Source organism: Kwoniella bestiolae, chromosome 3 (assembly GCF_000512585.2).
Source record: "Kwoniella bestiolae CBS 10118 chromosome 3, complete sequence".
Classification (NCBI taxonomy): domain Eukaryota; kingdom Fungi; phylum Basidiomycota; class Tremellomycetes; order Tremellales; family Cryptococcaceae; genus Kwoniella; species Kwoniella bestiolae.
This window is the reverse complement of record NC_089243.1, coordinates 1,660,678-1,673,792: the sequence shown is the minus strand read 5'-3', so window position 1 is coordinate 1,673,792 and position 13,115 is coordinate 1,660,678. Positions and strand designations below refer to the sequence as shown.

The following is a 13,115-nucleotide window of genomic DNA, read 5'->3' as shown; positions in this document are numbered from 1 at the left end:
ACCTGCATCCAGTTGATGTTTTGATTTTGAGATTCATACTATATCTCCATGTCCATCTTGATTGTGCACAGAACCATTACCAACAACGACCATCCTTCTTGGGATACATCTTGGTGCTATAATCTTTCTTGGAGCGAACCAAGGCGGGAAAGATGGGTGTACCCGGCTTATGGGATGTGAGTATCCCCTATCCACAGCTTTGTTTACATTTCCACTGATCAACCGTATCCAGCTCCTCCGACCAGCAGCAGCTCGTACATCCCTCTCCGCCCTGTCTAAAGAAGCTTTCCAAGCGAATCGGAATGGTCTGAGAGCATTGACAATAGGTATAGACGCTTCGATATGGATATTCCACGCTCAGGTCACGCATCATGGTGAAAATCCTTTTTTGAGGACGATATTTTTCAGGATTACGGCGTTGTTGCAGCATCCCGTCTTGCCTGTTTTTGTGTTTGGTGAGTCAATATACGATCTCAATCGTATGAGTCAGTGCAACGTGGGGGTCGAATCAGGCATTGACTTTGGTGTGACTTTTTAGATGGACCTAACAAACCTGGACAGAAGAGAAACCAAAATGTAGCTGGACAATTCGGTATGGCCGATCACAAGAGCAAGCAATTCAAGGCCTTATTAGATGTATGTGGGCTGGAGTGGTGGAATGTGAGTCGTGCTTGACCGACTCCTAAGCATCCTGGCTCGCAATTACACTGATGATTGATGACAAATATAGGCCCCAGGAGAAGCAGAAGCAGAACTAGCAGTGATGAACCGTCAAGGCAAGATTGATGCGGTTTTATCAGATGATGTGGATGCATTGTTATTTGGGGCAACATGTCTTCTGAGAAAGTAAGTTACCCTCCAGTCAAATCAATTCAGCTCTGGACGTTCAGCTTACGATATTTCGCAGCAATTCGCCTACATTGTCTGGAGCTCAGGCTAATATCGCTAGAGGGGATATGCGTAATTACGAGGTATACAGATCATCAGCAATCAAAGACCTGTGGACGAAGAAGGAGGGTACAGCACTTTCAACAGAGGAGGATTGTAGGATGGCTATGGTCTTGATAGCTTTATTGGGCGGCGGGGACTATACACCGGAGGGACTGCCTAGTATAGGTGAGTATCAAACCCTATTTTCATATTCTGCAGACACCCGTACGAGCAATGATTTGTGTCTCCGGGATCATGTTGCGCTTTACTGGTATACTGACGCTACCAACACTTCAGGCCCAACAATATCATTCGGACTTGCCAATGCTGGTCTCGCCGACTTCCTGAAGAAGTACACTTCAGATCGTTCAACCTTCGACTCCCATCTCCCCTCTATCCATTCTCAAATCGTCGAAGAACTCCGTACCAACTCCCAAAAGCAGATAGGCAGGAAATATCCCGACCGAGCTAACAGGCTATCCCTACTCTCCCCATCCGCCGTCTTCCCATCCTTAACCCTCGACGCCTATCTGAATCCCTGTACCAGTCCGATGAACGATCTATCCCAAGGATGGCCAGGTTTCGGCAAGGGAGAACCCAGCAGAACGAGGGGTAAAGCCAGGAACGAAGGTCGAGGGGATATGGAGGGCTTGGCAATCGCTTGTGAGAAATACTTTGAATGGGGTACCAAAGAATTAGTAGTCAAGAAATTTGCTGGAGAGAATGTCGGTGTGTTTGGAGCGGAAGTGATGAACGAAGCTAGAAGTACCGTCAGATCGAGGGTACAGCAGGATCCAATACCACTGGTACATCAATTGGTTGGTACTTCAAAGTCAGCTTCGACATCAATGATCACCTCGTTCTTCAGTCAATCTATGCCCTCCTCATCTCCTATCATACCCAAATCAACTCAACCGTCACAAGCCGCCCATTCTCACGAAGACGACGAGGAGTATGGTGAACCACCAAATCACGTGCTGAAAATCCATTCGAAGAGACTAGATCCTACAAATGGGGAGATGGTAGAATATCGTATATCATTCCAACATGCTGGATATACGCGAAGATGTCATGATTCGATGGAAGGTACACGTATCAATCCGGACGATCTATCAGATAATACCAGACAAAACATAGGTTTGAGAGATAGAAGCGAATCGATGGACAGTGATCTACCCAGTGGTACTCAGGCGGCGAATAAACCGAAAGATGAGATAAGGGTCTGGCTAGCCGAATACCTAGTCAAGGAAGCTTGGCCTAAGTTGGTACAAGAATATGCGGAAGAAGAACTCGCCAAAGCGAATGCCAAGAAATCACCCAAGAAGAAGAAAACACTCACGAAACCACCTCCGAAGAAAGGTAAGGGTAAAGGAAAATCCCTCCCTGTGGAGAAGATGAATGTAGGAGTATTTGATGCGTTCTACTCTGCTGCTGCTGGTACTACCCAAAAGGCCAGAAATGTTATATCATCCGAATCGGAGGAAGAAGAGGAACCTATCGAAAATCTTCCACCTAGACCTCGATCTCGTTCTGCCTCGTCTCCTTCTACACATAGGAGATCGCCTTCCGTACCTGATTCGACCGGTAAGAAGACCAAAGCTAGACCATGTCCCACCTCAAGTCTGACGAGTATACTGGATTCATCGCCTTCTAGGGGTAATTCCCCTACGCCTAAAGCTACCGCCAAAACCAGGAATAGGCCCAAAGCCAAGACCAAACGAACCACCTCGCCCAGTCCCAGTGGTGCGATCGATCCTGAGCTTGAACCTGAAGCAGGGAACACGCAAAGCAAGAGATCAGTCTCGCCCAAACGACCCTCTTCACCGAAGAGATGGTTCGGTGCCAAAAGGATATTCTCAAAGTCGAAATCGTCTCCGTCCGCCTTTCAGGTAGGTAAGAAAGATCAACCGATCGATCTGTGCTCTTCGTCTGATGGTGAGACGCCTGTCCAACCACCGAGAGCAAGACGAGGAAGTAGAAACAAGAATATCACGTCATTGTCGAGTTCCCCGCCCACGATCAGCAACGACCTCGATACCCTCATACCGACCAGATCCCCTTCGACAAGTAAAGGAAGGAAGAAGAATATTCATTCTGAATATATCGAAGTTTCCCCTAAGTCTTCGCCTTCACTTTTACCTGTACTCGAAGACTCTTCCCGACCAAATACAATCTCATCAAATTCCGATTCCCCCTTAGAGCCTAAAGCTCCTAAAACAACCAAACCCAAACGCAGGAATAGCAAAAGCAAGTCGAAATCTGATAAACTGAGTGAACCTGCTCAGAAAGGTTTGTTGGATTTTTCAATCGACCATAGTACCTTGTTTCCCTTATCTGATGCATCCAAAAACAAGAAGAAAACACCTTCACCTAAGAAAGTGAAAGAGAAGAAGAAGAGGTATGTAGTGGTGAGTGAGACGAGCGATGAGGAGGTTATAGATTGTACGTAGTTTATTTGACGGAAGTGAAAGACGAGGAAGGGGATAAAAGATTTTTGATTGTTTGATAGTTCTGCTTTTTTTGGTTATTGGGCTAAACTTGTCAAAACAGTGTTGTTGTAACTATATCATGTTCCTGTACGATACTTTACGAATTGCGATACGATACGTCATCTTGTTACATACATAGGTATATTTGATATATGATTATGCACTAGGTAATTTGTCCAATATCCCACCACCAGCATAAAAGCGAAATTGCAAGAAGTCGAGATGAATGAATTGAAGTAGATGGTTCGGAGAGAAGATGATGTGACCTGGTGCGGTGGATGAACAGAGCTTGAATATGTCATGATAGCCACCTCGTTCCGTCGCTGGATATAAACTCAACTCAGGACGAAGAGAATTTCTAAGACACGATACGCCATTGATACAAAAGGTTAGCTCGTGAGATTGAGCTTGATTCCATATTACCGTCATCTCGGACTTACCGAATTCTCGTCAGTTGGATCGCACGTCCATAATTGGATAGGCCGGAGGTTAAGGAAATTTGTACTTCCCACTGGACCCGCTCCTCCGAGGATATTGAGGCATTGGTCTGTAAGCGATGCAGAACGGGTCAGCTATACATCGATATTGACCTCACAGGAGAACGATAGGGTATCTCAACGATTCGATCGGATGGGACTGGTGTAAACGACACCACTGCCAATGATCACGATCCCACTGGGAATCGTAATTGACAAAATGGATGGATGGATAAACTCGCTCGACTCCTGGTTCCCAATCCTCAACACCTCGCCATCCCAAACCCACTCCTGTCCTTCTTTCTTGATATCGCACTCTTGTAAAGTAACTCCCATGCCATATATATAACTCCACTCATATCCGCCCGTCGAATTGGGTGTCTTCAGACCAGTCTCAAGACACAGGTTCTTGGATGATAATTTCACTTGACCCTTCTGGTTGAGCTTGGGAAGAGCCCATGTAAAGAGTGATTCGGAGGTTGAGATGGGGAGGTAAGATGTACCGTCGCCTTTGCCGGTGCAGTATGTCCTGTGGTGTTTTGTTAGTATCTCATTTCTTATGGCTTTACTTGCCCAGTCATTGTGGGAAGGAAGTGTACATAGAAAGGAAGAGCACGAGGGGGTTAGAGCATGATGGGAAGAGAAGGGGGAAAGCTTACATTGCTAAGCCGCTTCCAACGTATGCTTCTGAGGCGGACTTGGCTGATAGACAGATATCATCTCGTCCTTTTGCTTGATGGTGTCATCGAATCGATTCAGATTGATTAGTATATCTCATCTTGGCGGATATGACGATGCTTGATCAGATAAGGTAACTTACGATGGATATATCCATTCCTATTGGAATTGGGCTGTTTATCAATATCATCGAAATGTTGAGGTTGCGAGGTATTACGAAGGATCCATGCTGTTCAGTGAGCAGAGTTAGCTTCCACGAATCAAAGCACCGCTCTTGTTCTCTCATCACCCAGTTACAAACGAAAACGATCACTCACCTTGATCAACGTTCATGGCATCACACTGGGCAGCCGTCGGTCGTCCGGGAGTATGTTGCAGGCATATCGTACCGTTGATCGAGGATATCCGATTATCAGAGGACCATTTCCACCTTTGACCGCCAATCAGAATCAGCTTCGCACATGTCGAATTCTCTCATTGTGGCTTTCGGTGATTGATGAAGAGCTGGATAAGTTGTAGGGTGTGATCACTCACAGTTGGCTGGTCAATCCCTCAACAGGCGCATCCACCTTTCCCCAACCATCAACTCCCACCCATTACCAGTATCATACACCGACCTGAACTTACAAAAACCATATCCTCATTCTCATTCTCATGCAAATCCCAAACCAGCGCTACCGTATCCAACCCCAACAACCCGTCACCATTGGGTACATGCCACGTCTCCGCCCTCTCACAATCAGTCAGGACCAGCTGACTGCCTACGACTGGCACAGAGTCGTTGGTGGATATACATGAACCATCTCGGATGGAAGATATGTATAGGCCTGTAACTCTTGGTGTTGGCTGGTCTTGCTCTTGTTGGCGTTTTGTTGGGTGGGAATAGACGGAGATGGGGGTGAGGAGGAGGAGGGGGAGGAGGAAAAGAGGGAGGGAGAGCATTGTAAGCTTTCTTGGAGAGGCCGTGAGTGGGTTAGAGGAGTGAAGAGTGTGTTTAGATGATTAAAGGATGATAATTCGAGTTAGCTGTGAAGAAGGGAGAACTGACAGATGAAGATGCATTGCTCTATATGTGAGCTCAAGGGCATGTCGCTCAGTGTCCCTTTGCGACTACTAGGTTGCATCTGGCATTGATGTGAACAAAAGGATATTCCTACGATGAGTCAGAGATATAATAAAGAAATCAAAGTTATCTTTTCCCTCCAAAGGACCTCCTTTCGACCAACACTGACACACACTAACGAACATTCCTTTGTACCTCGATCAGGAAGACTCCTTGTTACACTCGCACTCCGACATTGCCACACAAATCTTATTGTTCCTTAAAACAAAGGAGCAATATCGTTCATCATCAAGGCGAGACCATCCTTTTGTCGTTGGTGTCAAGTCAGCGCTTGGCAGAGTAGATTGGCAGGACTACTGCTTGGTCAAAGAATCAAGTATGCATAGGAGGTAGGGATTAAGAGAAGTCGGAGCTCAAGAATTGGGGTTTCATGTTGAATGCCTTTGGCGTTTCGGCCATCCCCGATCACTGATGGATGTTGACTCTGGCATCAATGTTCACTACGATGTCCCCATATTCGACAAAGTGATAATATGTCTTACTGCACATCAAGGTCCATCGTATTTGGTGATGATGATGATGAGGAGGAGGAGTTATTACTGCTCGCATGGAATGGGCTTTCTGACCTTCCGACTAGCAAAGTCGCGCGTAACTGCACACACTTGCCATTGTTGATGGGTGGACGGAAGAAATCCCGATTAGTACAAACAGCAATGGACCGCAGAGTTGGCATCATTCAGGTGTAATCTGGATAAGCAAGGACTAGTGGACTGGGGATATGCCATCCTGTCGCATGCATACTTGACCACATGATGAATTTTTCACAACAGCTTGGAAGTGGAGTTGAACTTGAGTCCCGCCTTCACGAACGTAGCTAGGAAACAGACTGGGCAAGTGAGTATTCATCATCAGCTGGCCTGTTCTGGTATCATCCTTGTTACTTATCAACCTCGACCTAGAGCTCACAGTTGCTCGCCCAGTAGGCTATTGTTCGGAAGATGGTCTTTTTCTGGGTCGAGATGTTGATGTAAGAGTAGACTATGTGACGGGAGATGAAAAACAGTCAACCAGCCATCTACGATCCAACGAGGCAGCTGGGAGCTGGGAGAAAGCCTCGACTTACTGTACATGCATCTGAACAGGAAGTAAGCGATGGACATGGTGTTCATCCATGTTGTGGATAATCCAACTTGGTTCCCTGCGATCTGTCCACCACGACATCAGCTTCGATTCCCACCCGACACGACCTGCGACTCATGGGGTCCTTCCCGGCAGAAAGGCAAAGACACTCACGACCGCCGCCGCCCAGATTGCTTGGTTCTCAAAGCAATTCTCATGTGCCGCTTGCCTCCGCTTGATCTTATCCACTACCTCCTTATTGAGCTTGCCTGAGGCTTCCATCTCCTTGATGACATCTCGGGGGTTCACGTTGTTTGGGAAACCCAACCGACGAGAGGCAAAGCGAATAGAGGTGGCTAGTGTTTGGAGGTGGACGAGGGGGATGAGGTAGTACGAGTAGTTTGTTGGCATCGTGTGTAGTTGGGTTATCGTATAGTGCGGGTCAGATGGTTGATTTTGAGAAGATGTGTTGTATTTTATAGCTTGGTGTTAATCTTATAGGTTGTGGATATTTTGTTTGGTTTGATTCCGGATAAACCGGAGTGCCTACTTCCGGCTTTAGATTAACCTTTTTTTGGTTCCTTTGAAGATGAATGGGTGGTACGTGCGTCATCGGTGTTTTCCTTCACGACGATCTTACGAGTGTCAGTATCTGATCAACGCGCATATATCTCATGTCTATATACCATAATCATCTGTCTGCATATAACATCTCTCATCCTGACGAGTATCCCACAGACAAACTTGCAATGCCCCCCAAACCATCCCAACGCGTCGCCCCACCCAACCAGTACCCTCCCGACGCGATGCCCAAAATCGGGAGGATCATCTTCCACATCGGTACGGCTGCAGCCATGTTCGATGGGTTCTGGGGATTACAGAATACGACTATCACGAAGGAATATATAGGGAATCAATATGGAGGTGAGTGGGCGGTCGGCCAGATCTAGCAAAGGTAATTCTCATGAGCTGATGGAATGGGTTGGGGATGGTGCATAGGACATTTTCAGTATCTTACTATATTAGGGTAGGTCTTGCTCTTCGATCTTGGCCTTCCTGCTTATCACCTGCTCTCATATCCGCTCTTTCTGATTGTCACCACTCTGGAGTGACGAGTACTGATGATTCGGCAATGACAGCCTCTTCGGCACGATCATCACGATGATGATGTCTGGCATATGCGACTACCTCCCAGCTGTACAAGGTATGACTTAAACTCAAATTCATGGTATTCTAACTTGTGCTAACGTTCTCTTCCGTAGGGTTGAAGCCACTCAAAAGGATATTTTTGCTATTTGCCTTACCAGTTGAACTAGTAATATCCTCAATCTACGTGGGTTATCCGTGCCTTCCCCTTCCAGGGGCCACGCTGCAGACCATCCCGTACACTTTCTCAAGAGTGTATGTGATACTGATACTGAAACGATGTGTGCTACAGTGGGGAATCATCCTCCTCAAACCCGAATTGATGCTACCTCCCAACCCCGTCCTGGCCAGTTCATCCGAACCATCTTCGTCCGGCGCTGAGGATCCGTTATTCAGGATTCCGCTGTTGATGGATCTCAGTATGCATGCGCTGCCTGCTGTGGCTTTGATCATTGGTAAGTAACTCCTTCGAGACCACGCGAACCCCCATCTCATCCCTTAGCCATTTCCCCAAATTTGCAGGAAAACAGAGGAGCTGATGTTCCACAATACCCACAGACTTCTTCTTCCTCGAAAGGAAATACAAACCCCCCGCCTCAACTTTCGGTGCTCTAGCATTAGCAGCTACGTTCGGTACGGCCTATAGTCTTTGGGTAGAACACTGCGCTTCGATCAATGGGTCGTTCCCTTATCCGTTCTTGACGATCATGAATCCACAGCAGAGGATTATGATGTATGCCGGATCTACGATTATGGCTTGGTTGGTGTTTAGGGGATTAAATGCCATACATAAGTAGAGTGGTAGAGTGGAATAGATGCCTTTTAAAGTTGATACAGAGCTGCGAGATAGGATCTATTAATTTGCATACATACGTAGAAATGAATCATGTAGAGTGGTATATAGATACGTTGCATTTCAACAGCTGATCACTTAATCGTTTCAGGGGTTTGATCCTGTTTCATGTTAACATCACTTCATCATCTCATCATTCGGAGATATTCAACCAATGTCACATTGTGTACATCCACATACATGCACACATGATCTGAACAGATGGTGAAGCCAATTTCCATATATCACAGGCATCACTTCACTTCACTTCGCGATCTAATCGGTCGAGGGTCAAAGGATGTAGCTTTACCTAAATTGAATACGAGGTGAAGTGGACGATGATGAGCTGGTGAAGGGGATAGGTGGAAAGGCATATAAGCCTGGATCTCAAGATGATGAAGAGAATGTATCCCCCCACTCCACTCAACAGATAAACAACTGTACCATTCAATCCGCTGATCGACATAGCTTAAAAAGCCACCCAACAAACATGTACCCCACCAGAAAAGCACCTTCCCCTCCATCATTCGGACACGGAGAAGAATCATTACCCCCTAATCATCCTTTCGCAACGTACTATATCCCTCCTCCACCATCCTACTCTCAGAGAGTCCTGCATCACTCCGAGTCAGAACAATCACTTAGATCCTCTCGATACTCCTCTTCCCCTTCTTCACCCAACTCCGGCTCAACTAGATCATACAAAACCCAAAGATCACCTACATCGAGCCTTGCTCAACCCCTCTCGCCTTCTTCGTCTGGAAGGCACCCCGTATTAGGTCATTTCGCCCCTCAACCACTCAATCGAACCATCTCGAAACCCACAAACTATGGGTACGGTGCACCCCACCCAGCATACTCGCGCTCATCCCCTCCTTCTCCTTCCCCTTCATACGGTAACTCAGGTGTCCCCACCGAATTGACACTGTTCGACAGCAAGCCTAAACAGACGTTACTAGGGGATGTAGAGTACATCATAGGGAGGAAATTACATTTCCCATTCCTCACTTCACTTACGACAAAGAAGGATAAAAAGGACAAGGCAGAGAAGGAGAAGAGGAAGATGAGGAGATTGACCAAAGAGCAATATACCCAGGAGGGATGGGAGTGGGAGGGGAGTTTGCAGAATTACGATCTCTTGCCTAGGGATGTGGTTGTTTTTGAGAAGCGACGGGGAAGGGGTGTGAGGGAGGGTAATTATATTTAGTCTGGTCCTCTTTGGACTAGACATGGAGTCGGAGTGACGCGTTGGACTGGGGATGATAGGCAGTGGATCTGAATGGGCATCTTTTGTACATTTCCGTTTGGGTTGATGAGTATTTTTTGGGTTCATGTGTTGTTGTCATGCCTTGTGAATATATGTATAGAATCTTTTTCCAACCTGGTTGAGCACATTGATGAGAACGCACAGACCACCTCCACCCACGTGCTCAAGTGATGACGTTTCACCTAACAAAAGTTCAGTAACATGGGTTTTCTCATTGGTCCTCCCTCGAGTGCCACATTCGGAATTAACCCCTAAAAGGTATTCCGTACGGTGAAGATGGTTTACTATACACCGTCTCTCACTGGCCAGTACAATACGATGCATCAATGTTGAATTGAAGTGAGTGCATGTGTCGATGATTTATTTGTTGTTGCTCATACCTCACACCTACAAGCTCGACTGAGCATACCATACATCCTCTCATAATTCCGCTCCTTACCACACCCAGCATACACAGAGAGGAGTAGAATTCAAAAATGCTTAGGAGAATCGCACAAAAGAACTTGGCTAGAGTCGCTGGACCTTCCCGTAAGTCTGCTCTCACTTTGCTTTTGCCATTACATCGAGATGTGATCGATCTGCCGATCCATGCGTCGTAGCCAGGAATATCTTGTATTGCAGGTATCCGGGGTGAATGCTGATATCTTGATCAATGTATAGGTGCTCGACTACTTTCCACTACCGCCCCCCGACAAGCTGATATCACCCTTACTATCGATGGGAAGGAAGTTAGCGTGCCGCAGGGAACCGCTTTGATCCAAGCTTGTGAGAAGGCGTGAGTGCGATCGATCAGATCAGGTATGGTATGAAGGATATGGGAGCTGACTGGGATTTCTTATACAGTGGTGCTGCTGTTCCTCGATTGTGAGCTCATAATGTATTCTGAAATTAAGATAATCGAACACAAGCTGACCATCTATATAGCTGTTACCATGACCGATTAGCTATCGCTGGTAACTGTCGAATGTGTCTGGTAGAGGTAAGCTACCTCCCTGTCATCTGCGGCTTCAGCTCACCATCGTCTTCGCTCAGGTCGAGAGATCACCAAAACCCGTCGCATCATGTGCCATGCCAGCCATGCCCGGATCCAAAGTATTCACCAACACCCCCTTAGTTCACAAAGCCCGAGAGGGAGTTATGGAATTCCTACTCGCCAACCACCCTCTCGATTGTCCCATTTGTGATCAAGGTGGTGAATGTGATTTGCAAGACCAGTCGATGCGATACGGTTCCGACCGAACGAGGTTCCACGAAATCACCGGTAAACGTGCAGTAGAAAACAAGGATCTCGGACCAATCGTCAAGACATCCATGAACCGATGTATCCAATGTACCCGATGTGTTAGATTCGCCAACGATGTGGCTGGTGTAGAAGATCTCGGTACCACCGGACGAGGAAATGATTTGCAGATTGGGATGTACATTGAGAAAACCATGGATTCGGAGATGTCTGGAAATATCATCGACCTGTGTCCTGTTGGAGCGTTGACCTCAAAACCATATGCTTTCCAAGCTAGACCCTGGGAGTTGAAGAAGACCGAGTCGGTCGATGTGCTGGATGCTCTTGGAAGTAACATCAGGGTAGATTCTAGGGGTGTTCAAGTCATGCGAGTACAACCCAAGATCAACGATGAGATCAACGAGGAGTGGATCTCAGACAAGACAAGATACGCCTACGATGGATTGAAATACCAGCGATTGACTACGCCTCTAGTCAGGGAGGGAAACAGGTTCGTCCCTGCTTCTTGGGAGACTGCTATGGAGACTATCAGACATGGGTACTTGAACTCTGGTGCTAGGGGTGACGAAGTCAGAGCTGTAGCTGGTGCTTTGGCGGATACGGAAGCTTTGGTCGCTCTTAAAGATCTTACCAACAAATTGGGCTCAGAGAACACAACGTTAGATTCCAGACTTGGTGATCAACCTCCAGTACAATCCGTTGATATCCGATCGAATTACCTTTTCAACACCTCCATCGAGAATGTTGAAGATGCAGATGCGATCTTGTTGATCGGTACCAACCCTCGACATGAAGCTGCCATCCTCAACTCTAGGTTTAGAAAGCAGTATCTCCACAGAGGAACAGAGTTCGCTGTGGTTGGAGAGAAGTTCGACTCGACCTTTGAGTACGAGCATTTGGGTACTTCCCCCAAGGATGTCGAGGCGTTCCTTAGTGCTAAGGGTGGAGATAAGGGATTCGCAAAGATCTGGAAGGAGGCTAAGAAACCTTTGGTGATTGTCGGTTCGGCTGTGACGGAGACTAAAGATGGTGCTGCCGTGTTGAAAGCTGTTGGAAAACATGTGTTGGATAACGGTAACAGATTCTTGACTCCTGAATGGAATGGATTCTCTGTTCTCCAACGGGTGAGTATCGTCTTCTCGGATGACAATTTCCACTGTGCTAGGTTCCGTGATGCTGACTACCAGTTTATACCGTATAGGCCGCATCCCGAGCAGCAGCCTACGATATCGGCTTCACTCCCTCATCCTCCGCCTCATCTACCAAACCCAAATTCGTCTACCTCCTCAACGCCGACGATGTCGATCCATCCTCCATCCCCGAAGACGCCTTCGTAGTGTACCAAGGACATCACGGAGACCACGGTGCCCAATTCGCCGATGTCTGTCTCCCCGCCGCTGCTTACACTGAGAAATCAGCCACATGGGTGAACACCGAGGGACGATCCCAGATGGGTCGAACTGCTGTTCCACCTCCTGGAGCTTCAAGGGAAGATTGGAAGATTATCAGGGCACTTTCCGAGGTCATTGGCCAACCATTACCTTATGACGATACTTTGCAACTCCGACAGAGGATGTACGATATCTCCCCTACGCTTGTGCGATACGACGCCCTCGAGAAACCTTCCCCTGAGGTGGTGAAGACCGGTTTGACATTCCTCTCATCAGCTAAACAGACAGCTTCGAGCGAACCTTTCAAGAAACCTATAACGGATTTCTACAGGACGGATCCCATCTCCAGAGCATCGGTCACTATGGCGGACTGTTCTAAGGCGTTCACGAAGAAGGATTACCCTCTGGGTAATGTTGATGAGAAGGCGCAGGCTAGTTATGCTTAGGCGGAGTGGGGTGTAGATAGATAGTACTCGGATTTTTT

The 13,115-nt window shown here is 47.2% G+C and overlaps 6 protein-coding genes across 6 annotated transcripts; 4 read left to right on the top strand and 2 right to left on the bottom strand.

Moving 5' to 3' along the window:
* Window positions 1-152: 152 nt before the first annotated feature.
* I302_105296 (uncharacterized protein) lies at window positions 153-3,380 on the top strand (the record flags this gene model as incomplete). Its single annotated transcript, XM_019195162.1, has 6 exons — window positions 153-176; window positions 233-455; window positions 539-660; window positions 731-846; window positions 908-1,116; window positions 1,228-3,380. The coding sequence occupies 6 exons, from the start codon at window positions 153-155 to the stop codon at window positions 3,378-3,380; spliced, it is 2,847 nt and encodes a 948-aa protein (XP_019042875.1).
* Window positions 3,381-3,759: 379 nt separating this feature from the next.
* Window positions 3,760-5,515, bottom strand: I302_105295 (uncharacterized protein; the record flags this gene model as incomplete). The annotated part of the gene is made up of 8 exons (XM_065870059.1): window positions 3,760-3,777; window positions 3,860-3,966; window positions 4,138-4,424; window positions 4,555-4,627; window positions 4,716-4,802; window positions 4,891-5,003; window positions 5,108-5,142; window positions 5,201-5,515. The coding sequence occupies 8 exons, from the start codon at window positions 5,513-5,515 to the stop codon at window positions 3,760-3,762; spliced, it is 1,035 nt and encodes a 344-aa protein (XP_065726131.1).
* A 942-nt stretch (window positions 5,516-6,457) lies between these two features.
* I302_105294 (uncharacterized protein) lies at window positions 6,458-7,166 on the bottom strand (the record flags this gene model as incomplete). The annotated part of the gene is made up of 4 exons (XM_019195160.1): window positions 6,458-6,522; window positions 6,603-6,674; window positions 6,760-6,841; window positions 6,930-7,166. 4 exons carry the CDS (start codon window positions 7,164-7,166, stop codon window positions 6,458-6,460), a joined length of 456 nt encoding a protein of 151 aa, XP_019042873.1.
* Window positions 7,167-7,504: 338 nt separating this feature from the next.
* Window positions 7,505-8,698, top strand: I302_105293 (uncharacterized protein; the record flags this gene model as incomplete). Its single annotated transcript, XM_019195159.1, has 6 exons — window positions 7,505-7,679; window positions 7,755-7,782; window positions 7,895-7,959; window positions 8,018-8,088; window positions 8,194-8,356; window positions 8,460-8,698. The coding sequence occupies 6 exons, from the start codon at window positions 7,505-7,507 to the stop codon at window positions 8,696-8,698; spliced, it is 741 nt and encodes a 246-aa protein (XP_019042872.1).
* Window positions 8,699-9,223: 525 nt separating this feature from the next.
* I302_105292 (uncharacterized protein) lies at window positions 9,224-9,940 on the top strand (the record flags this gene model as incomplete). Its single annotated transcript, XM_019195158.1, has 1 exon — window positions 9,224-9,940. One exon carries the CDS (start codon window positions 9,224-9,226, stop codon window positions 9,938-9,940), a length of 717 nt encoding a protein of 238 aa, XP_019042871.1.
* A 536-nt stretch (window positions 9,941-10,476) lies between these two features.
* On the top strand, window positions 10,477-13,077 carry I302_105291 (NADH dehydrogenase (quinone), G subunit; the record flags this gene model as incomplete). Its single annotated transcript, XM_019195157.1, has 6 exons — window positions 10,477-10,528; window positions 10,661-10,775; window positions 10,844-10,864; window positions 10,925-10,979; window positions 11,033-12,364; window positions 12,442-13,077. 6 exons carry the CDS (start codon window positions 10,477-10,479, stop codon window positions 13,075-13,077), a joined length of 2,211 nt encoding a protein of 736 aa, XP_019042870.1.
* Between the last annotated feature and the right edge of the window lie 38 nt (window positions 13,078-13,115).